The following is a 24,267-nucleotide window of genomic DNA, read 5'->3' on the forward strand; positions in this document are numbered from 1 at the left end:
CCTGGGCGCAAGAGGACAGCTTATGGTCTCCAACTGTCCCTTCCTAACAGGCCTCGGTCACTAGACATGGAGGTGTCTGGTGGCGGCTAAGGACGAATGCTACAGGCAACAGCCAATGGCGATGTCCCGCGTTCCCTCATATCACTCATATGAATCATAGCAGAAACAGTCAGGTTTTTAGTGGGTGTAGGGGCTACCCACCTTTTCTGGTAGGAAAAACCCCACATAACCCACTAGCTGCCCCCGCAGCTGGTGGGTATGAAATGTTATGCATTTTCCGGATAAAAAAAGAATAGTTAACAGGAAAAGTTTGTTTTGAATAGAACCGATTTGAAAAAATCTCTTACCATTAAAATTCAATTTTTTTTCTGCTGAACATAGGCTGTATATAATATTCTCAAAATAGTAAAAAACCTTTGACAATTTACTATTTGATAAAGAATTTACGTATTTATTATTGATTAGGACTAATGTATACCATGATTTATAATTATGGAGTCGGTGTTGGAAGATTTGAAGATTTTATAGTTTCCTTGAGCTGTCATTTGACAGCCTGGCACACTTTTACGATGGTGGATCAAAGTATTTCGGTTTGACTATAGAGCGTGAGAACACGCACACAGTCACAATTATTTTAGTGTGAATAAAAATAGCATCGAAATTACCTAAACTTGACATGCCACGCTAGACGTAAACGCTCTTAAATATACCTTTCAGTCAGATTAATTAATGGTCTGGCTACAAGACTATTCCCATTTCCCACATTTCGTTCCCACCGCTGCAACTTCTGTGTAGTAGCCAGGGTCTACAGGTTGACCACCAATAAAAATCCAACCACGTTTGTCACGGGGTTTGTTTTTGTCTAAAGTCTGGTCTGCGAGCACGTAGAATTTTGTCCAAACGCGCTCGCACACTCACTGCGGGCGACGGTCGCACAGTCGCGACAGCAATATAATTACGCGCGAGCGATAAGGATGGGTAGCTTGGGGTCATTGGACAAAATTCTATGTGCTCAGAGACCGGGCTTTAGCTATACTCGACGCTAAGACTCCTGGCAGGCGGCGCTATAAGTAATTTTTAAGACAGATGCACACTCACCAATATTTTATTAAATAACGTAATATAAACAACGCTATGCTTGCATCTGTGTGACTTCACCCATAGTGTGAGTGCAATAAAAAAAGTGTTACGCACTGTCTCATTATTACACCGCCTGCCACGAGTCTTTGCGCCGAATATAGCTGTAGCTTCAAATAAGCTGGACATAAGGAAGTTTCAATCCAAAGAATTTAAGTAAGTGAATCTTTAATTTCAGAACGCCATCCTCAATCACTTCTACAAGACAGTGCTGGAGTTCGAAGACGCCAAGTGCAGGAACGTTCTGCTGAAACTCGTCTCTCTGTACGGCGCCTTCATACTAGAGAAACATCTGGCGACGTTGTACATTGTAAGTAGAACAGTTATGTACTTATTTTATTGTGAAGACCGAATATGAAGATGTATTGTGGCGACTTATGTACACACGGCCTCACAGTTAACTATCCATTTCCGTTTTTGCTCTCGCAAATCATCAAATGGTGATTATTTGCGATAGAACGAGACGACATGACAGGCAATAGATAGTTAACACTGTTGCCGATGGTACATAGTTGTAAGAAGCTATTTATTATCAAAAAAAATATTAATCTGCAATCAACTGTACCAAATCACAGACTGAGACAGTTGTTACGGTGGGTGGGGTTAGGTACATGTGATGTGACATACATAATGTTAAACATATATGACGTCTCGCTGACGTATAACACCATCCAGCACCCACTCCGTAGGAACTGACTCAAGTTACAGTAAAGCTGGCATTTTGCGTTAGCCACGGACGCATATCAAAGTTCCGACAATAACTCTCAGATCCGTTTGGGACACTTTTGAGTTATATTAGGTAGTCCCACAAAGCATTTCCCGATGAACAAAAACGCAATCACTTCTAAGAGACTCTATTCCAAACCCATACATATTTAGCGCCATCTATAGAATGTTTGTAAAGCGCCATCTATGATTCTTCTCACCTTTACCGAACTAACAGTAGTACCAAAATAATTTACATAAAGAATCATAGAAGGCGCTGCACTACGTCCGTGTTGTGCTGCTTGCACAACCATTTTTTTACACTTTTTCTTTTTCTCGAAACATTGTCTGTTCAACATCTACTGCGTGTAACAATACAAACTACCAAAAAACGTCTCCTGAGTTTCTCTTCAACAGACTCCTTTAATGAGGGCTATCGTTTTTATACTTAACAGTTGGCACCCCTGGCGATTGACAGGACCTTACTCTACAGTGGCGCCATCTTGATGAGTGCAAATGCGATAGTCCTCCTACCACTTTAGCGCTCACCAGTTGGTGCCACTGTCTTCGCTACTAGCAAGTGACAGGACCTTACTCTACAGTGGCGCTAACTGGTGAGCGCTAAAACGATAGCCCTCATTAAATGTATCTTATTTCAAACACAGGGTGGCTTCCTATCCGGTTCGCAAGGCGTGTTACTCCGCGAAGGCATCCTGGAGTTGTGTGCTGCCGTCTGCCCCGAGGCCGTGGCGCTGGCCGATACATTGGCGCCGCCCGACTTCTGTCTGAAGTCTGTGCTGGGACAGTCTGATGGGGAGGTGAGTGTGAAACATATTTAGCGAGATATTTTAGAACGTAAGGAATGAAGGCTATCGTTTTAGCGCTCACCAGTTAGCGCCACTGTAAAGTAAGGAGGGTGACTAGTGGCAAAGACAGTGGCGACAACTGGTGAATTTTTTTTAACTCATTGGATTAGCTCACCTGATGGAAAGTCATAATCAGACCGAAGGTGGGGCGGGCTTCACCTTGAATCATTAACACAGAGAAACTGGCTATTTTAACCTCACCTGCCGGAACACAACAATGCTATCAACATTGTTGCTATGGCGCCAGACTTAAGATAGTAGTAGCTAACCAGGCGGAGTTAGAACAAGCCCAATCACTAACCAAACTGAGCAGATATTTATGCCTCACTAGGAATCCCCAGTGGGGAGACCAAACCCGGTACCTCTGGGTCTGAGACAGACGGTGTTACCATTAGTCAAAGAGGCTGCTAACTCATTAACTTTCACCTTTATAATATTAGTTTACAGTAATAACAATTTATTCCAGGCCTACAAACACATCCAGAGCAGCGTGATGACGTACCCTGAGTCAATGAGCCGGCCCGCCTGGTGGCGTGACGTCATCCACTGGCGCACCTACGTTCCCTCCAAACTGTAAAGTACTTTTTGCATCAGATAGCTGTTGAGCTGTCAACATTTTTTACGGAAAAAGGACTAAGATAATATGATGTCACGCCTAAAAAGAAGTACATATTATGTTGCAAAGTTCTAGAATGGCCAGTCCACTCTAATTACAGAACACCGTTCCTGTTATTTCTTGCGCTTGAAAAGAAAATAGTACATAGTGTACTACGTTATCAACAATGTTTTCGAGGCTGTTTTATTGTGTACTTTGTGGAGAATAAGATAAATCAGGATGTATTGGTACTTACTATACATTTTATGACGTACTCGATATTAATTACCTACCGCGATAAAATCATATAGGCGTGGCGTAAAACGCTGCTATTATTTTGTATATTAAAATCGATCGAATACTTTTCTTAATTGAAATATAAAAATGTTCCTTGTCATCACAATAAACATTCCTAATGTATTGCCAGTAATATAAGAATATAACAATTATAATAAAAAATTAGTAATAAGTATTGTGGTGGATGTTACTTTTACGTATGACGTTTTCGAATTATCAAAACTGTTAACTAAATATTGAATTTATTAATTTAAATAATTTATTTATTATGTGGTAAATAAGAACAAAAATTTAGTCTTAAAATCACAATTGAAAGTTTTACAAAAATGGAAAATTATTTTATAGTGATACTTAAAAGTACATAATGTAAGCATAAATGACTTATTGGAAAGATACCTACTTATGTGAATCAAATCAAAATGTTATTTTATATGTTTTTTATACAAAATGTAATGAACAATGAACTGAAAAGTATTATGAAGAACTTTTCTTTAAAAGTTTGTACAATAATGATGGTGCATGGTTATTGTTAGATTGTTACTGAGTATTTTCAAATCAGAATAACATTTTAAGTGATTATATATTTATAGTGATATTGAATTGTTATTTTTAATATAAATATTTTTTTTACAAATGTACAATATTTACACAGGGGTTTTTGTAATAAAATATTTTATTTTACATAATTCAGATTTTTTATCTTCATATCCCAGTACTAAAACTTTTTGGATATTGAGCACACTACCTATTTTACCTATGTATTATAGTCTAAATTCTAGCATGTTATGTTTTTGCAACTGATATTTATTCTGAAAACTTTAATGAATCCAATTACGTTCCCGATTTTAAGCTTGTACGTTGACCAAAGCACTAATAAAATATTCACCCATCTAATTTGGGTACATTCAAAATACAAAGCTTAGCTCCGATTGGGTTTGCATGTTACATGAGCGTGTCAATCAGTCGACCAAACAGCTGTGGTAAAGAGCATTCCTTTTTTACCCTGGGAAGTGGCGAGCAAACATGTTGAAGGCGGTATTTTTAAGCGTTCTTTTTGCCAGGTAAGTGACTCATTATGTAAATATAATTATTATAATATTCAGAATCCTATTTGTAGAAAGCACCTTAGATTAATTAATATAACGTCATACTAGACCTATAACGGCCGATTAAACGAGGGACCTTTAAAACAACAGGGTCAGGGTGTCCTTGCAACCTTGACTTTTGACCTATTTTCAACAAGAAAAATCTACTGCTTTAAATGAAATTGACCAATGAATCATTATAAAACCTTGCGCTGTTGTCCCACCATTATTTGTCCCACCATTATTGTGACATTATTCTTCACTAATCCAAAATCTGTGATTCTTCACCAATTCCAGAGCTGCTGCAGACCTATCCCCCATCCTTAGAAACCTGAACGAGCGCAAGGATCTGGAGCTGATCCTCGTCGACCTGCTCAACGGACTGTCTCGCCAAGAGGACATAACTTGCGTAGCCATCATTTGTGATGTGGTCTACCTGAACGTGTTTGAAGGCAGCCTGTTTAGGCGGACTGCGGCTGTGCCGTATGTTATGGTAAGTGTAGCATAATATGCGGGAATCTATGTCCCGTTTATGCGGGACATTCAGAACTAAATCCCACATCTTGTTTACTACCATTTTGAGTTCCCGTAGGTAAAGCTACCTAAAGCCTGTGCGACGGGCGCCCGCAGTGAGTATGCGAGCGCGACAGCAACATAATTACGCGCGAGCGATAAGGATGAGTAGCTTGGTGTCATTCGACAAAATTCTACGTGCTTACGGACCAGTCTTTACATCATAATAATGTGTCTTTTATACCTATTAAGTAAGAATGGGATCTTATGTAAAAGCACGTTTTATTTTTAGATCGTCGTAGAAGAATACGAAGATCTGCTCTCTCCTAATTTCGACACGCTGGAATCTCTGAGAGAAACAAGGAAAGATGGCTGCAATATCTACGTTATTCTACTTGCTAATGGTATTCAGACGTCGCGGCTGCTTCGCTTTGGTGATAGGTAACATCTTTAAACGTTTCTTGAATAAGTATTTGACAGTATTCACTGATCCACTTAAAATTTATCCGCAGGTATCGAATCCTAGACACCAGAGCAAAATACATTATGCTCCACGACTACAGACTCTTCCACAGCGATCTCCACTACCTCTGGAAGCGTATCATCAACGTGATCTTCCTTCGTTACCACAGCAAAATCAACGGGGTCTTAAAAAGCAAGGCTTGGTTTGACCTCTCCACTGTACCATTCCCGAACCCCATCAAAAACGTGTTTGTGTCCCGAAGGGTTGATATTTGGAATAACGGAAGATTCCACTACAATAGGACCTTATTTGCCGACAAGACCAGCAATTTGAACAATGAGACTTTGTATGTAGTCTATTTGGATCATGTCCCGTCGGTGGTCGTAACCAAAACTAATGACACCAACAAAGTCGGTGGCGTGGAGATTGAAGTAAGTATAAGAATCCGAAGGACCTGATTTCGAATGAGAGGTTAATTAAAAGTAAATGAATAAAGTTTAACGTTAGACTTTGCTAATCTATTAAAATGTGTGCCCAGCCCAGGATAATCGTTCTCGTTTTGACCCCTGTAGGATTTAAACTCGCGATCGCGGTCGATACCTATCCCTAACACCCTGTATATTCTGCAAGCCTAAATAATTCCTTTATTTATAGATTCTCAACACACTCGCAAAACAAATGAACTTCCAGCCCAAGTTGTATGAACCACAGAATGCCGATCTACACAAATGGGGAGAAATACAACCCAATGGGACTTTCTCAGGCCTTTTAGGTGAAATGGTCAGCGGAAAAGCTGACTTGGCCCTGGGGAATCTTCAGTACAGCCCGTATCACCTGGAATTGACCGACCTGAGTATCCCATACACTTCGCAATGTTTTACGTTTATAACGCCAGAGGCTTTGAGCGACAACTCGTGGAAAACTTTGATATTGCCTTTCAAGTATCTACTAGCATTTACCTACGTATTTTTAATAACAATGTTTTAAGCTGTAATTACCTACATTATTATATTTACAGGTTGAATATGTGGATCGCGGTGTTGGTGGTTCTGCTGATATCAGGAAGTATCTTCTATGGGTTAGCAAGACATTACATGAACTTACAGGAATACATAAAGACACATGAAAGTAGGAACACAAATGAAAAACAACTGGGTAGGTGTCTATTCTAAAACTACTTAGTCCTACCTTCAAAATCACTTGGCGATCTTGTCACCGAACGCGATTTCGTCTAGACAACGAGATTGACAAGATCTTTGTCGCACGTTGTATCTTTCAGTTGTAGGCTGGTAGAGAGAATGCCCCTATAAACCTACAAAACAAGATTTGCAGGCAATGACCCCAACAACTAACGAGGTCGTGTTCATACTAACCCCTTGTTTACTTTGCAGATACCGCCGAGAAGCCGGTCGGCCTGTATTTGTTTGGCGAAATAATAAACAGCATTCTTTACACATACGCCATGTTGCTCGTCGTTTCGCTACCCAAACTGCCCACCGGTTGGTCTATAAGACTACTAACCGGTTGGTACTGGTTGTATTGCGTGCTTCTAGTGGTCTCTTACAGAGCTAGTATGACGGCTATACTAGCTAACCCCGCGCCTAGGGTCACGATAGACACCTTGAAGGAACTAGTCGAAAGCAAAATAGCCTGTGGAGGCTGGGGCATGGAAACAAAGAAATTCTTTCAAGAATCATCTGATGATATTCAAACTATAGGACAACGATTTGAAACGATTAATGACCCTTTCGTAGCTGCAAATAAAGTCGCAAAAGGCGTGTACGCTTATTACGACAACGAGAACTTCTTGAAGTATATTAGAGTGAAGAGAAAGAACATAGATATGAATATACAGTCGGACATGGTCAATGCAACTTCAAATACAACTGACGTCTTTGTTGGAGAGATGGAAAGAAATCTGCATATTATGTCAGATTGTGTTGTAAATACACCAATATCTATAGGTTTCCATAAGAATTCACCCTTGAAACCACTCGCCGATATCTATTTGAGGAGAATAGTGGAAGTAGGTCTAGTAGAAAAATGGTTGAATGATGCCATGCACCCAATTAAGTCCTTGGAAACAAATGAAGATGAAGTTAAGGCTTTGATGAATTTGAAAAAACTTTATGGTGCTTTCATTGCATTGGCTATAGGATATTCTATTAGCACCATCGGTTTGATTGGAGAACTCATTCATTGGCATCTAATTGTAAAAAGAGATCCAAAATTTGATAAATATGCAATACATTTGTACTACATGAACAAAAATAAAAAACAATGATTGCACCATAGAAACAATGTATTTTAAAGATATTTACAGTATAATAACATGATTGTTTAATTAGTTTAGGATAAAAACTTTGTAGTACTGGAATAAATAAATTTGTTCAGTCAATTCAAGTCTTTTATGCAGTCAAATGCTACCCACAGTACTGTTCGTATCAAAGTTTTTACAAAAATAAATATAATCTACATGGTCTCAAAATTAAGTAATATTTGATTAAAATCTAATTATGCTAATGAGCTTGTTATGAAACACCTTAAAAGATCATATTGACTAATAATAGACAGTTTCAAAATCATTATTATAAGTATTTGGATAATTCTATCTCAGGCAAACATTAAAGATATTATCATAATTAATTTTAAAAAAAATGTAACTAAGTCATAAACTGATGCATAATTTAAAGATACAATATTGTGCTAAAATACTCTTAGGAAATATACAATTTATTAGTGTTGCATTTGTTCTGGAGTGTACGCCGGTGGAGGAACGCCTTCCGGGGCGTTCTCCAGGATCCACGGGTGTTGCAGCACACTGGTCAGCGGCAACCTCTGTTCTGGATTAATGACTAGCAATTTACCCATCAAATCTTTTGCCTTCTCTGAAATAAACTCTGGATACTTAATAATCACATACCTTATCTTTCTGTATGTTTGATTGGAATCTTTAGCATCAAATGGAGGTAATCCAACCAGTAATTCATAACACAACACTCCAAGACTCCAAATGTCAACTGCATAGTTGTGTGGCTTTCCTTCTATCATCTCTGGTGACAAGTAATCAAGTGTCCCGCACAATGTCATTCTTCTAGAAGATGGTGAGTGGACTGACCAACCAAAATCGGCGATTTTCAGCTCCATATTATGTCCGATTAATAAGTTCTCAGGTTTAATATCCCGGTGAATCACTTTCTTTGTGTGGCAATACACCAATGCCTTTGTCAAGTCTCTTACGTAAATTGCTGCAGTTTTCTCGTCGAAACGCCCGCGTTCTTTCAACAGCTTGTAAAGCGCGCCGTGCTTTGCGTACTCCAGAATTAGATAAATTCGTTTTTCGTCGTGAAAGTAGCCGTACATACGAAGAATATTGGGGTGACGAAGACGGCACTGTATTTCAACCTCGCGCCGCACCTGATGCTCTATCTCGGAGTCCAGAATCTGACTTTTAAAGAGCACTTTCAACGCTACTACGTAGTGCGATTCTTTCTCGCGCGCTAAGTAAACATTGCCAAACTTTCCCTTACCGAGTGGACGTCCCAAGTCGAAATCAGACAGAGACCACGATTTTTTCTTGTCATCTTTTTTGCCTTGTAGATCGCATTTAATGCCAGAAGAACCTGGTTCGCACAAGTTCACTTTATTGCTGGGGTGCAGTGGCCTGCCGATCGGCACAGCTGGTATTTTGAAGCTATCAGCTGGCATCTTGTGAGGGTTCGTCGAGCAGCTACATCCAGCCCGAACTGCGTTATGTGGACGATTCTCCTTACTACAACCACATTTAGGAACGTTCATCTTGAGAATTATCAATGTTACTTAGTTTTTATAAATTACATGGAATCACTTCGAGTTCGCGCAATTTGAAGTTTCGAATAACGTATTTTTGTGTCAGTTTTCATTCATTCTCTTTGGATTTGTTTGACATAACTTTTTTAAATAAACTTATCACCACAAATAAACTACTAATGTCAAAAAAGTTATTTTTGATCTTCTAATAATTCTCATCGAAAATTTCAGTATAGATACACTTTAAATAATCAAAAACTGTATAACTACATAAATGTAACGTTTTTTGCATAGTTTTTGGTTGATAAATTGACTTTCAACAGAATTCCAAAAGGAAATTCGTTTTGTTTTAAACTACTACAACTACATTTTTTTTCAGTTTTGGCAACATTTGTGACTTGCATTTACGGAAATAGTTTAAATCACAATAAAGTGTGCTTTCGTAAATGCACATAAATATTATTTGAACAACTTTGTGTATTAGTTTTTGTATCTCAATGAAATATTTAATATTTTTATAAAGTTAAAACCCTTTTGGGTGATTATTTACAATTCCTAAAATATTTTGAAGATTATTTTATGAGTGGATGTAGGTATTCGTAAATGCTTTTACCTGACAGCAAGCAAGTGCTTCTTTGACAAAAAACAGCTGATTGAATTTTGGAAGTGCTGGCGTGTTGTAGTGGTATTTTACCATATTTTACACAAAAAGGATTCAAAATCGAAGTACATATTTAATTAAAGCTAATCTACATCTTGATTCATTCAATAGGAAAATCCATATAGGCTTTTTTATTTATTAAAATATTCCAAGTAGGCAATTTCCCAGTGAGTTTATTGATCTTAATTGTTGTAGTAACTTTTATTTACTTTTTAAAAATATACACAGTACCTAGGTTTAGTATAATGACCCATAATATTACTCTTCTTGATATATGTTTCAGTTTTTCTTTGTTTAAAGGTTAGGTTTTCTATCCATTTTTAAGTGCATTAATTTTAGTGCCTTGTTACTTGTTTAAAGCGATTATCAGCACATTCCTTGCTTATAATATTAAATTAGTCATCTTAAAAATTGTTCTGAATATTACAATTTTTAACTCATATTATTGAATTAATCTCAGACTTAATTTTTTGTAAAAAATTATCATTATAACGGTAAAATAATTTCAGTTTGTAGAAGTACAAAATGTGTGATGATGCCGAGCAACAAGCCGAGGAGGTGGAAGTCCTGAAGTCAATTTATGATGGCGACGAAGGCTTCAAACAAGTGGATTCGAAAACCTATCAATACAAGGTAAAATGAATAAACATTCCCTGCATTGTACATATTATTATCAATTTAGACAATCATAATAGTTTGAGTGTTCACAGAATCAATATGTTGACTGAAACATTTTTATCAGGTTGCATTTTAAATGCGTTCTGTTAACAAAATTTTATAGCCTGTTACCTATTATTAGAAATGAAATGATACAAAAAGGTTACATTTAGCAGCATAAAAAATACTTCTTAGTTAATTAGTCCCAACTAATAATATGTACCAGTATTAAACCATGAATTTCTTTTTCAGTATGTGGATGGAGAGAAGTCATTTATTCTAGAAATAACATGGGGTCCTACATATCCAACAGAAAAACCCAACTTCAATTTAGAAATATTTTACAATCAACATTTGTAAGTATTTTGTAGCTGCTCTAATATTATTATCTATGTATGAAAGAGTGAGGACTTTCTGTGTAATGTAATTTCCTAAACAATAATTAACTATATTTATCTTCATGATACTACTATCAGAAAGTAAAATCAAAGATTTGTTTGAAAATACTTCTTTTTCATTTGAACTGTAAAATAATCTCTAAGCCTAGGCAAAACCACAGACTTTTAGTGGCCCGATATTTGGGTCGGGCTGTTGATCAGCATGGAGATGAATGAAAGTGCGCACGTAACACATTAGGCGACAGACGCGGCGACTAGACGCGACGACAGATGCGGCTGACAATTTCATTTTTGTTCAAAGCTTCGCACACTTGGCGACACGATAAGAAATTGACAAGATATGCGTCAAGTTGCCGAGCTGTCGCCTAGTGTGCGCATACACTAAACACGTTCCTGATGTTTTCCAGAATACCTTCAGTGAAAGAGAAGATCTTATCGATTGTGAATGCAGAAGCAGAACAATGGATTGGTTGTGCGATGACGTACACACTCTTCGAATGTCTAAAAGAGAAGGTTCCTGAAATATTGGCCGAGCAGACTGAGGAGGCGATTGTGTCTTCGAGAGTTGAGAAAATAGTTATTGAAGATCAGGTACTAGTATTGACATCTTTGACAATGACTGTTAATATTTCTGTGAATGTATATTCCTGTTACTATTATTGTTAATAGCTGGCTATCAGACAAGATCAAAGCTTTTATCAGAGTAAATACAAATGAGTAGGTCATCTTCTTAGAAACGCACGGGCGAGGTTTGTATGTGAGCGCGCCAACACGTATGCGGCGCGCACGCACACTCTGACAAAATTTAGCGGGGATTAGCGGGGAGCCAGTCGTGGTTGCGCCGAATTTTGTCAGTGTGTGCGTGCGCGCAGCATACGTGTTGGCGCGCTCACATACAAACCGCGCTCGGTGCGTTTCTATGAAGATGACCTACTCATTTGTATTTACTCTGCTTTTATTCAGTACTTGGGCTTTTTCCTGAGAGCTTATACACATCCTAAATAGCTTGCCCTACCACCATTTCGGGACAACATAATATGGGCCGGTGCTGAGATTAAAGTGGTGGAAGAAACTCAGTCACCTTTAGTCACTGATTTATCCCATTGTAAAATCCTATCAGAAATCCCATCTCAAAATTTTGACCACACTTATAATAATTCATTTGCATAACTTCTCTTTCCAGGTGGATACCAGCAAAAAGACAGAGAAGAAAGAACAACTAACTAAAGCTCAGAAGCGCAGAGCGTGGGACAAAGCCGAAATCGGTCGTGGTGGAGAGAAACCCAGAGGGTGGGATTGGGTGGACATCGTCAAGCACTTATCCCAGGCCCCTCACCAACCCGCCCCCACCTCATGACACTAGCGAGGCGTAGACTGAAATTAATACTTTCTAAAGCCCGGTCTCCGAGCACGTACAATTTTGTCCAATGACCCCAAGCTACCCATACTTATTGCTGTACCCTGCGGAACACCAGTCACGAGGTCGCGCCAGTGGGAAATAATTTTATCTAAACGTACGGCCTGTTGGCGACCGCAGAGGTAGGAAGCGACCCAATTCATAACGACAGGTGACATATTGTAGCGGGATAACATGGAAAGGAGGACTTCATGGTCAACTGTGTTGAAGGCATTAGAGAAGTCGATGAGTACAACAAGTGTTAGTTGGCCATGTTCCATTCCCATCGTAATGTCTCCCGTCACCTTGAGTAATGCGGTGCTGGTGCTGGAAACCAGATTGGAAAGGACTGAGGAGGTTGTTTGTGAAGATGAGTTTAGCAGTAAGGATGGGTAGCTTGGGGTCATTGGACAAAATTCTACGTGCTCGGCGACCAGACTATAGGTCTAGCTTAACCGTCAGTGCCTGATACAAGGGAGCGGCACGGGAAGGTTTTTGAGACGTTAAACTTCAGATATAGACCCAATACACTGAACTGTCCCAGCCGTGACATTGACAGGGGGCGCCACCTTCAATACCGGATCGCTGGTGTCGATTTTTGCCATGTTGGAGACTATGTAGTTGAACGATGGTGGCGCCACCCTGTCAATGACTTTAGTGGGACAATTCAGTGTAGTTCATCTATACCAGAGTAAATACAAATGAGTAGGTCATCTTCATAGAGACGCACCGAGCGTGGTTTGCATGTGAGCGCGCCAATACGTATGCGGCGCGCACGCACACACTGACAAAATTCAGCGCACCTCACCGCTAATCCACGATAAATTTTGTCAGTGTGTGCGNCGGTCGTGGTGGAGAGAAACCCAGAGGGTGGGATTGGGTGGACATCGTCAAGCACCTATCCCAGGCCCCCCACCAACCTACTCCCACCTCATGACACTAGCCGGGCGTAGACTGAAATGAATACTTTCTAAAGCACGTACAATTTTGTCCAATGACCCCAAGCTACCCATCCTTATTGCTGTACCCTGCGGAACACCAGTCACGAGGTCGCGCCAGTGGGAAATAATTTTATCTAAACGAACGGCCTGTTGGCGACCGCAGAGGTAGGAAGCGAACCAATTCATAACGACAGGTGACATATTGTAGCGGGATAACATGGAAAGGACTTCATGGTCAACTGTGTTGAAGGCATTAGAGAAGTCGATGAGTGCAACAAGTGTTAGTTGGCCATGTTCCATTCCCATCGTAATGTCTCCCGTCACCTTGAGTAATGCGGTGCTGGTGCTGTGGCCGGGCCGGAAACCAGATTGGAAAGGACTGAGGAGGTTGTTTGTAAAGATGAGTTTAGCAGTAAGGATGGATAGCTTGGGGTCATTGGACAAAATTCTACGTGCTCGGCGACCAGACTATACTTAACCAGTCAGTGCCTGATACAAGGGAGCGGCACGGGAAGGTTTTTGAGACGTTAAACCTCAGATATAGACCCAATACACTGAACTGTCCCACTCGTGACATTGACAGGGGGCGCCACCTTCAATACCGGATCGCTGGTGTCGATTTTTGCCATGTTGGAGACTATGTAGTTGAACGATGGTGGCGCCCCTCTGTCAATGAGTTTAGTGGGACAATTCAGTGTAGGTCATATACATAATATGACATGTATACTGCCGTGCTAACTATATCAGCAGTAACTCCAATATTTTGCAATAAAAAAAACTCCTGTCAGCTCATCTAAAATGAGCTCATTATAGTTTTGCCACACAATGGAGTTACTGCTGATATCGCTAGTGCGGCAGTATATGCTTCAGATTTGTATTTTCTGTCACGTCTTATTATGCCAATGTCAACCCTCCCGAGCCGCTTCCATATCTCAGGCACTGCCCAAGTTAGTGCTAGTTCTATAATTTCAAATATTCTGTTTGGTAAATCTTCTGTAAAAACTTCTGTGGCTGTGATCGACTTGTATTGTTCAGTAATAATATTCTATATTGTCTGTGTTTTGCGGTTGTATGATAATAAGCCTGGTCCGTGAGCACGTAGAATTTTGTCCAATGACCCCAAGCTACCCATCCTTATCGCTCGCGCGTAATTATATTGCTGTCGCGACTGTGCGACGCGCGCCCGCAGTGAGTGTGCGAGCGCGACCGCAACATAATTACGCGCGAGCGATAAGGATGGGTAGCTTGGGGTCATTGGACCAAATTCTACGTGCTCACGGACCAGGCTTTATACGGCTCTCAATTTTGATAGTAGATTTGCCGATCGGATATTTATATCCTTAGGCTTCTGAAAAATAAATTCTGAAGTCTATTCACTCTTCGGATAATAAATAAAATAGTTCTTATTGCATTTTAAATCTGCAATACCAATTAAATTCTAAATGTAATTGTGAATAGACTTCAGATTTAAATTCTTGTAGTAGTTACAAGACACCACTGTGCTTCATTTTATAGATTGTATATTTGAGTAGATGTAAAGAGTATTTTTTGTAAACGAAATTATTTTATGACTGAATAATATCGACCTATGCACAAGCAATATTTTTCACTTACTCAATGTTATGAAAGCTACAAAAATAGTAAATTTTATGAAAAATCGTAAAAAATCTATAAGCAATAGGTAAATGGAAATAGTAAGACACGGGTCTTAACGCGACGTTTATTAATGAGTTACATTATGTACTCACGGCTTGAAGTTTCGGCTGCGATGCTGCAGCCGTGGTCACAAGCAGACTGGCTGCTCACGTTGCAGTCATTAATAAACGTCGCGTTAAGACCCGTGTCTTACTATTTTAATTGAAATGGAACGCGAAAGTTTAAAATAGGTAAATTATCTAAACGCTGTATCGCAAGATGTGACTTGATTCTAAAGAAATCTCCCGTAATTGTGTGTGTGTTAAATGTTTATATGTACTATATTCATAATATAGTTATTGTTTAAAAAAGTATGTACCCAGTCAGGTATATAATAAATGATGTAATTTATTATGTTTCATGAATTTTATTATACATGTATTGGTCGCATTATTTGCTTGTTTTATTATTCCGACGATGATACGTTGTGCATACGCGTAGCCCTTACAAAATTAATAATTTCTTACTTAATATTTGATTTTATTTTAAATTTTTTGCAGTAGGTACTCAGAGGCGTAGCTACTAAGGGGCAAGGCGGGGGCATCCTTACCAGAAAATCTTATTTGAACTGAACTTTGAAACTTTCTCCCATTTTCAAAATAAATAGAGAGAAATTCTAAAGGTGTATCAAGAGGAAGTAAGCTTAATGTCAATAAACTTGATAAAACCTAACCAGTTTAGACTGCAGTGGAGCATTTTTTTATTTGCCCCAGGGCCCTTGGTTACCTAGCTACGCCCCATGGCTACGCCACTGTAGGTACTATTCTCTGCACTGCCAATACAGGCCCTCTTTCGTACGGGACACTTTGGGCACGTGCCGCCACCGAGGGGGCTCCCGTCTGCTCGAAAAACCTTTTCCCAGCTGAAAGGGGCCCTCCTTGATCCTTATGTGCCCAGGGCCCCTAGTAGGTTAAAAACGGCCCTGCTGCCAATAAATATCTGCGCATACGAGAGACTTGTCCACAGAGGACACTATTTTTAGACGGGGTAGATTTAGTCCTCTAGTGCGTTATTCGATACAGTATTTAATTTTGATTATGATTTTGATCTTAAGTCATAGACAAAAAATGGGTATGGCCTCTCCCGTTGCGCGATCTTCATAGTCCCTTTTTTGCCAAGGCTAAGGTCATAACTGGCGAAGGCTAAAAGATAACCGGCGAAAGCCAAAAAACGTAAAAACAACAAAAAACACGTCACAAAAATCTATGGCCATCAATTTTGACGGTTAAAATTATACAAATAACAGTCCACACTTTTGTAAACATTTACAACAAAACATGATATACACGAAGAAAGAATGGTATACTCCAGCCGAGGTGGCCATCCACAACCGCGCTGGTGACTGCTGGATATCTTTGAATGGAAAGGTCCTAAACATGACGCCTTGGCTCACGCAACAGTTCAAGGTTGTACCCGAGTGTACTGAACTACTTATTACAATTTCATATACCTACATAGATCCATTATATCATCATCCATATAGACCCATTCTCTTCCACCAGCTATAGATCGTTCCATTCACGAAGACGCGCCCCACCATCCTTTCGCTCATTTTTGAGTGTTATCGGTTATTTGGTACCTAAATTATACATGAGTGCACACACACACTACAATAATAGCTAATATGACGTTCGGATTGCTCGGATCAAATTCCCCGCACATCGTGCTTCCCTCGACCTACATTTGATGGGACGAGTCTTCGTGGATAAGATGATCTATAACGACCTAGGTACACCTTGCCTTGCTTGTGTCATTGTTATAATAATTGGAAGCATGCCCAAAACCTTCGAATCTAAAGACATGAGCCACTCTTATTTTTCAACTGAAAGCATACGTAGGGTTACGGTGGGTCTGAAGTGTAATATAGCAGCTAGATGCAATGCCAAATCTTTTCAAGGTGTGCAAGTGCACGAAATCCTGCTCCTGCCCCGTCAAGAACTGGTTCTGTGACGACAACTGCGTGGAGTACTGTAACTGCTTCAAGAGAGGGTTCGCCTATTGCGACGGGAAGAGGGTAGGCAACCCATTTTCCCTTTTTACTGAGTATCCATTCAAATAAACGTAAATATAATTCTAGTTTCATATGATGGTCACATCCACGCAGTAACCAATGCCAATAACCTATCTATAAACCTACCATCTGACCATCTCCACCGCGTAGCGAGATGCCTGCTTCCAATCCTCCTTCTAATTCTAATCAGCTTCTACTTTACCTTTACCAGTTTAAGTAAGTAGTTGGTAATTTACTTTGATCAAAACTTGTTCTCCCCCTTGATTCTCCAGCTTGCCATGATGATAGTAGCCTACGCCGGGAAAGACGTTAGCCACTGGTTCAAGGGCGACGAATGGGTGAAATACCTGCACCCTGTGACGGGGCTACCCACCACGTACCAGCTCCATGGCCACGGCCACCGGCAGCCGGTGGTTCCTTCGACGAGATGGCGCCCCGTCGAGAAGACTTGGTGGCTGGATGAGGGGCTGGTGGTGGGGAAGGCTACTGCGAAGACCAGGCCGATAAGGATCACTAATACTTTGAATGGTAAGATTTGTTTGACCATAACTTGCCTCCAACTGTCTAAACACCATAATGGGATTAAAATTTTTGTTATATCGAATGATGACACAATAATTAAAATGGTGGTATTAGAACCCGAGCGGAATTAGAAGAACTATTTAAAATTAGACGTTTTGAGACAGACGTTGTCGTCCGTTTGCAGTCAGTCAAACCAACAGAGTGTGCGGTCTTCCAAACGGACGAGAAACGTCGATCTCAAAACGAATTTGAAAGAGCCCTATTAGGCCAGTAGAATTAAACACNCAAAAATCTATGGCCATCAATTTTGACGGTTAAAATTATACAAATAACAGTCCACTTTTGTAAACATTTACAACAAAACATGATATACACGAAGCAAGAATGGTATACTCCAGCCGAGGTGGCCATCCACAACCGCGCTGGTGACTGCTGGATATCTTTGAATGGGAAGGTCCTGAATATGACGCCTTGGCTCACGCAGCAGTTCAAGGTTGAACCTGAGTTTGGTCTAATCTCGTAGAGAGGTTTATTAAGTACTACACCATTCACGTACACCTTGCTTATATCGTCGTTACATCTTGCTAGACGGTATCTTATGCAGCGTTTGGCAAGATGCCACTATCACTCCATAGATCGTTGACACATAAACGGTCATAGCTAGGATATAAAAGGTACCCTAGAGGATTAATAAACGTACCATGCCCTATGTCTGAGGTTTTTTCAGACTTGAAGTTTGGCAGGCGCTCTACATCAGAAGTACCTACCTATAAATTACCGGTAGTACTTAGTTCTTCGGGGAACACCCGAATCTTGCTTCGTCTACGAAGTACCGTGCCGTTTTTGTGGAAAAATATAAAACTGCTATAAGTTGGCAGCTAGATGTAATGTCAAATCTTTTCAAGGTCTGCAAGTGCACTAAATCCTGCTCCTGCCCCGTCAAGAACTGGTTCTGTGACGACAACTGCGTGGAGTACTGTAACTGCTTCAAGAGAGGGTTTGCCTATTGCGACGGGAAGAGGGTAGGCAGCACATTTTCCCTTTTTACTGAGTATCCTTTCAAATAAATGTATTAATCGCAAATACTTACCATTCTAGTTTCTTATAATGATCACAACCACGCAGTAACCAATGCCAATAACCTATCTATAAATCTACCATCTGACCGACGATCTGGTGAAGGTCGCGGGAGGTGCCTGGATGCGAGCGGTGCAGGATCGGTCTTCGTGGAAATCCTTGGGGGAGGCCTTTGTCTAGCAGTGAACATCTCGGCTGAAACGAACGAACGAACGAACGAACTGACCGTCTCCACTGCGTAGCGAGATGCCTGCTTCCAATCCTCATCAGCTCCTACCTTACATTTACCAGCATAAGTAAGTAGTAAGTAATTTACTTTGATCGAAACTTGTTCTCCCCCTTGATTCTCCAGCTTGCCGTGATGATAGTAGCCTACGCCGGGAAAGACGTTAGCCACTGGTTCAAGGGCGACGAATGGGTGAAATACCTGCACCCTGTGACGGGGCTACCCACCACGTACCAGCTCCATGGCCACGGCCACCGGCAGCCGGTGGTTCCCTCGACGAGATGGCGCCCGGTTGAGAAGCCGTGGTGGCTGGATGAGGGGCTGGTGGTGGGGAAGGCTACTGCGAAGACCAGGCCGATAAGGATCACTAATGGGCATTTCTACTGTACGGTGTATTTTTTCTCAATTCGGTGCTAAAATTTATATTTAGTTTTTTAAGTAGTTTCAATACAAAAAAATAAATGTTACTCCATTCTGAATGGAAAAATAGCATTGTCACTAAATATTGTAAAGTGGTTTATGAGAAATGTTAAGCATCGAATTGAGAAAGCACCGAATTGAGAAAATGAATCACGGAATTGAGAAATGAATCTCCAAATATAAAAATCGCTCCGCAAACTTAGAATTGATGACATTATGAAGAAATACCTAATGTATTTCAATAATTAATATAATAAATACTTAAAACGTTCTGATATCTGATTGCTGGTCTATTAGTTAGATGGTTCATTTTAGGTTTATGTGTCTGAAATACCAATGGAATAAAACAAAAATCCTCATCAATATGTTTAATTTTTTAATAAGGAACTATAATAAATACTTAATTTTTATATATTATTTTATTTTATTTAAATAAAACAAATAAAATACATAACACAGGGTCTCTTTGTTTATTTATTCTTAACCTTAAACATAAAACAAATATTGCAAAACCCAAGAGCTAGATTGACCTGACACTATACCGAAGATATTATATAAGACTTCAGTTTGTACACGATTAAAATGGCACTCAAATAGCTGAAATACAACAAGGCACCAGGTGTTACGGCATTATAGCTGAGCTTCGCTGGTACTAAAGGCTCTACAGAAGCAGTTCAATTCCGTCATTCTCNGCATTATTTCCGATTTAAAAGCTAATTCTACTGGACTATATAATCCTACCACTAACCAAACCAAGTACAAAAGTTTACCTCCATTGGGAAACGAAACACCTGTATTCACGCAATCCGCAGGCAGAAGCCTTGCTCAGTGGCAGAAGCTGTTACTCAATAGTATCTTCGCTTGAAATCGCAGGCAACACCGTAACCCTGGAGGTGTGCTCCGAAGAGACGCTCTACCAGATCATGATGCGCTACCTGCCTCACAACTCGCACATGCTCTCCTACTCCTGGCGGTACCTGGGCCGGGGACTGTGCCTGACCAAGACCCTGGCGGACAACGGAGTGCCTGATGAACGGGACCGCTTCAGCGATGTGGCTCTACCAGAGAACATGCACATACCGGCGCTACTCATCTACTATAATGACGACTTGACTGAAGGTAGACCTCAAATGTAGCTTGGTAGTTTTAGTCGTGTAGATACTTAGTCTATAACAGCAAAGCTCCTTTTAAAAGTAGGTACCTAAATAAGCCTTAAATGCTTTCCATTTCATTATCGTCTCTTCTTTAAACTGAAAGCTGAAAGACCTGACTAAAGGGAGACTGAAATATGAACTAAAAGTTTTGCTATTTAAAATAGAAACGTAAGTTACTGCCATCATGTCAATTCACGTGAAACCTCAATAAATGCAAATCTTCAAGGCTGGTAAATTCGAAAACAATCTCAGTCAGTGAAAAATTATTCCTCGTAATTTGTGTCTTTTTTAAAGCTTTTACAGATGCTTATAGAGTTTATTGTAATGTGTTACTTTCAGATTCCCACCGGGATGACTGCTTCTGCCACGACGAAGGTTGTGTGAAATGTGAAAAAGTTGAAGTTTGATGGAATTTTATACTTTTTGAAAAGAATTTGTGATACATTATTTACTTACATTTTTACATATCTATTTTTTAATTGCTACTCAATTTAATAAATATTTTTAATTGTTAAAATGTTTTAATTTATAGTGACTCTACCATGATTTACTTAGCTAACATTTTAGTAAGCACTTATACTGTCGATCCGGTCTGGTTCTGGTTACGATTCCTGCATGACTTAAATCAGATGTAAAGCTTTAAATTGCGAAATGAAATATGAAACGATTTTAGATATCTTTAGAGTAGGCGCACACCGTTGATTTTCCGTCGGCCGATAGTTTAGTCGGGCAGTTGATCAGTATGGGCATGTATGGGAGTGCGCACACTACGCCGATTCGATTTGGCCGATTCTTCATACAAATTAAAATCGGGCACAACTATCGGCCAACTAAAAATCAACGGTGTGCGCCTACTCTAAATGTAAATACTTAACTGAACTGTTATATTCGACGGTAGTTGGCTGTTGAAAAGTAGCTCTATATCTCACCTGTTGCTGATACTCCAACACCGGCATTTCTTCGGAGCTCATGATTTAATGATAAACTCATGACAAACTCCTTATTTTGTTTTCTATCCGCTCTACTGTCTTCCATTTAACGTCCACTCTCTTTAACGTCCAAAAATGATCAGTCCCTTAATAAAACGTGCTCTAGAAATGCTTCAGCTAGTTACACTCAGTTCCATTCCTTACAGATCCGCACCGAGACGACTGTTTCTGCCACGACCTGTGCTGCGTGATGAACCAATCGCATCCATGTCGACAGATCAAAAAACAATAACTATTGTCCAATAGGTTTTGTAGAGTAATTTTATTCGATATTTAAGACCTTTTAGAATAGCTGTTACGAGATTAAAGTATTTATTAAGGAAATGCTCATGTTTCTTTACTTGTAAGTTATGTTGCACAGTTATTTCACATTGCAAAAAGTACCGTTGTCCTCATGGACAAGATATTAATTAACAAAGAAATCGTTTAATTACTTACTTATTTAATGCCAGCTCTACACCACCCGAACCCAAAACCTAGAATACTTGAAGTTTTTTACTATCTACCTACACTTTTCATGGTTAGTAATTTTGATATATTATTATACATCAGAGTCGAAGCTCAATAAAAGCTCATAAAGTTCATCGTTCTCAGTTCACCGTTCCGGTCAGCGACTAAAATCATAATGCCTCGCTTTCAAGTTTAAATTAAATCTGTTTTTCAATCTAGCACTTTCCAATCAGGCTGTCTGTATGCACGCGCAACGTCATGGATCAAGGCGTTTGTTTTTGTTCGCGCATGCGCGTGCCTTGATCACTATGAACTTTAACACTATGGAAATTGACTGATACTTACTTAATGCAGGAGTTTTTTATATTTGAATTAATGGATTCTGGTTTTTGTGGTAGTTTTGAGGAGAATTTCCCTATTATTATGATTGCAGTGGCTTTTTAATGGGAGTAGAGATTTTAAATATTGATATATGGTTATTAATTCTTTGACGAGCTTGGGGTAAAGCTGGAAAGTTATAACATGACCATAGATCGACGATCAATGTGGGTTGACGATGTCTTGGCAAGCACAGCGTGGGGTGACTTCCAGCCGTTGCAGATTGACTGTTATTTCAAGTTACTGGCAACAGTCAGAAAAAAATGGCTTGGCAAATTGCGTTAAAATGCGTATTTCCTCTCGTAGAGTACCTACTGTTTGACCCCTACTGGGCGCTTTATCTAACTTCTACCCACTAATCTACTTAATTGAGAGTAACAATGAAAAAACTACTGCCACTTTTATTTATTCTACGACTATTTCAAGTCGACATTAAAAGCCTTTATGTTGAATCCCTTCAATGCGTATCACCTGTTTCTCAAGTTGCTTACTTACTTAAAACTTTCCAGATCGTATCTTAAGGACCCTAAGTTATAAAGGCACACGTGCCATGCTTCACCTAGGGCATAGCCCGAGGAGAACAGATTCAAGTCCGTGGTCACAGTAAAGGATCATAATAGACTAGTTTCCTAAAAAAAATTTTTAGTCCATCATGTTTAATATCAAAAAATATTGGACACATATATTTTTATTTGTCAATCTAACAAATAATTACATAGTTATGGTGCGTTGAAGTTCCGCGCGATGTCACAAAGTGCGGCACTTTTATGCACTCATTGACATCACGGGCCTCTTCGTATGAACTTTAGCGCGCTTTATCTCTTTAAATTGCCATTAGTTTGTAAAAGTGTTTTAAATACGTAAATAGAGTATTTTTTGATAAGTTAACTGACGGACTAATTAAAACTCTTGCTTTTTGACCCAGGAAACATCAGGTTGAATTTGTAATTTTCCTTCTACGAATAATACGGGGTGGAACGGCTCCCCCAGAACTATTGTACACCCCCCCCCCCGTGACCCATCAGGCCCCTCTTAAAAAGGACCCTAGTTTTTTTTTTTATGTGATAGGAGGCAAACGAGCAGACGGACGCTATTAGTTACGCCAATGCTTGTATTCTGTGATGACACTACAGAATACAGAAAAATCACGAGGAGAGTGCTGAATGTACTGGCTGTTAATTCTCAGGCTGCGGTCAAGACGATGGAGGCCTGGGACTCCATAAGGCTACGTCGTGCTTCGCCGAGCGCGCTTCCTGCCCTGACCCGAGACAAAGATATATATATAAAAACGCACTGTCTGTCCGTCTGCTTTATGAGTGCATCAACTCTATTTGTGACGGCATTTTTATGGGCGGCTAATGGTGTAATTTATAGAGAGCTTGTATCCCCCACACGGACATGGAATTTCATTGCGCATAAGAATGTAGCAACCGAACTGAAGCTCTATTGTAATAAAAATATCTATGATCTGCAGCTTTGTGAACTACTTTTAATAAATAATTATTTTCACTGTCCAAACAACGCGATATGGTGCCCAGAATGCTGGCTGCATTCTACGAAACTAATGCATTGGCCAAGCATGCACCAGAACAGCTCTCCCATCACCGATACAGTAAATTGAATATTACCAGAATGCTGGAGAATATAGAGTCAAAGATTGCTGATAAGTTACTGTAGAGTTGCAAGTTTCTCCGCTTCACGTTATACCCAATGATAATATTATACCTAATATGTATCAGCAACGTGATTACCCGCTTTCAAGCTGTATAAAATGATTAAAATCAGTAAGTAAATCAGTTATTTCAAATTTTCACAGGCAGTTACTTCAAATTGGCAAAAGTT

At 39.7% G+C, this 24,267-nt stretch overlaps 6 protein-coding genes across 10 annotated transcripts in view; 5 read left to right on the forward strand and 1 right to left on the reverse strand.

Moving 5' to 3' along the window:
* Acox3 (Acyl-CoA oxidase 3) overlaps nt 1-3,871 on the forward strand; it is a 20,468-nt gene extending 16,597 nt beyond the window's left edge. The window contains exons 12-14 of one of the 2 annotated variants that reach the window (XM_028312201.1): nt 1,316-1,447; nt 2,508-2,660; nt 3,175-3,871. In XM_028312201.1, coding sequence (XP_028168002.1) covers nt 1,316-1,447; nt 2,508-2,660; nt 3,175-3,285 — 396 coding nt within the window. In that variant the 3' untranslated portion in view covers nt 3,286-3,871. The remainder of the gene's footprint in view (nt 1-1,315; nt 1,448-2,507; nt 2,661-3,174) is intronic. The other variant, XM_028312200.1, reaches the window with a different exon arrangement.
* Nucleotides 3,872-4,623: 752 nt separating this feature from the next.
* Ir68a (Ionotropic receptor 68a) lies at nt 4,624-7,962 on the forward strand. Its single transcript, XM_028312236.1, has 7 exons — nt 4,624-4,661; nt 4,965-5,178; nt 5,491-5,639; nt 5,711-6,092; nt 6,316-6,602; nt 6,680-6,816; nt 7,053-7,962. Exons 1-7 carry the CDS (start codon nt 4,624-4,626, stop codon nt 7,943-7,945), a joined length of 2,100 nt encoding a protein of 699 aa, XP_028168037.1. The 3' UTR covers nt 7,946-7,962.
* On the reverse strand, nt 7,962-9,570 carry LOC114358285 (serine/threonine-protein kinase Aurora-1). The gene has a single exon (XM_028312202.1). The coding sequence runs from the start codon at nt 9,457-9,459 to the stop codon at nt 8,398-8,400; it is 1,062 nt and encodes a 353-aa protein (XP_028168003.1). The 5' UTR covers nt 9,460-9,570; the 3' UTR covers nt 7,962-8,397.
* Nucleotides 9,571-10,078: 508 nt separating this feature from the next.
* On the forward strand, nt 10,079-14,655 carry LOC114358286 (RWD domain-containing protein 4). 4 transcript variants are annotated; one of them, XM_028312206.1, is made up of 6 exons: nt 10,079-10,278; nt 10,621-10,744; nt 11,021-11,124; nt 11,574-11,757; nt 12,350-12,472; nt 13,449-14,655. In XM_028312206.1, the coding sequence occupies exons 2-6, from the start codon at nt 10,637-10,639 to the stop codon at nt 13,497-13,499; spliced, it is 570 nt and encodes a 189-aa protein (XP_028168007.1). In that variant the 5' UTR covers nt 10,079-10,278; nt 10,621-10,636; the 3' UTR covers nt 13,500-14,655. The 4 variants fall into 4 exon arrangements, with proteins under 4 accessions (XP_028168007.1, XP_028168006.1, XP_028168008.1 ...); XM_028312205.1 differs by having other exon boundaries at nt 12,350-12,437; nt 13,414-14,655; XM_028312207.1 differs by lacking the exon at nt 13,449-14,655 and having other exon boundaries at nt 10,079-10,176; nt 12,350-13,364.
* Nucleotides 14,656-16,475: 1,820 nt separating this feature from the next.
* On the forward strand, nt 16,476-18,005 carry LOC114358305 (cytochrome b5 domain-containing protein 1-like). Its single transcript, XM_028312238.1, has 4 exons — nt 16,476-16,604; nt 17,096-17,212; nt 17,482-17,737; nt 17,896-18,005. Exons 1-4 carry the CDS (start codon nt 16,476-16,478, stop codon nt 18,003-18,005), a joined length of 612 nt encoding a protein of 203 aa, XP_028168039.1.
* A 57-nt stretch (nt 18,006-18,062) lies between these two features.
* LOC114358306 (cytochrome b5 domain-containing protein 1) lies at nt 18,063-21,015 on the forward strand. Its single transcript, XM_028312239.1, has 5 exons — nt 18,063-18,224; nt 18,637-18,753; nt 19,161-19,419; nt 20,307-20,573; nt 20,948-21,015. Exons 1-5 carry the CDS (start codon nt 18,096-18,098, stop codon nt 21,013-21,015), a joined length of 840 nt encoding a protein of 279 aa, XP_028168040.1. The 5' UTR covers nt 18,063-18,095.
* The last annotated feature ends 3,252 nt before the right edge of the window (nt 21,016-24,267 follow it).

Source organism: Ostrinia furnacalis, unplaced genomic scaffold (genome assembly GCF_004193835.3).
Source record: "Ostrinia furnacalis isolate ACB-3 unplaced genomic scaffold, ASM419383v2 OfSCF3837, whole genome shotgun sequence".
In the NCBI taxonomy this organism is placed as follows: domain Eukaryota; kingdom Metazoa; phylum Arthropoda; class Insecta; order Lepidoptera; family Crambidae; genus Ostrinia; species Ostrinia furnacalis.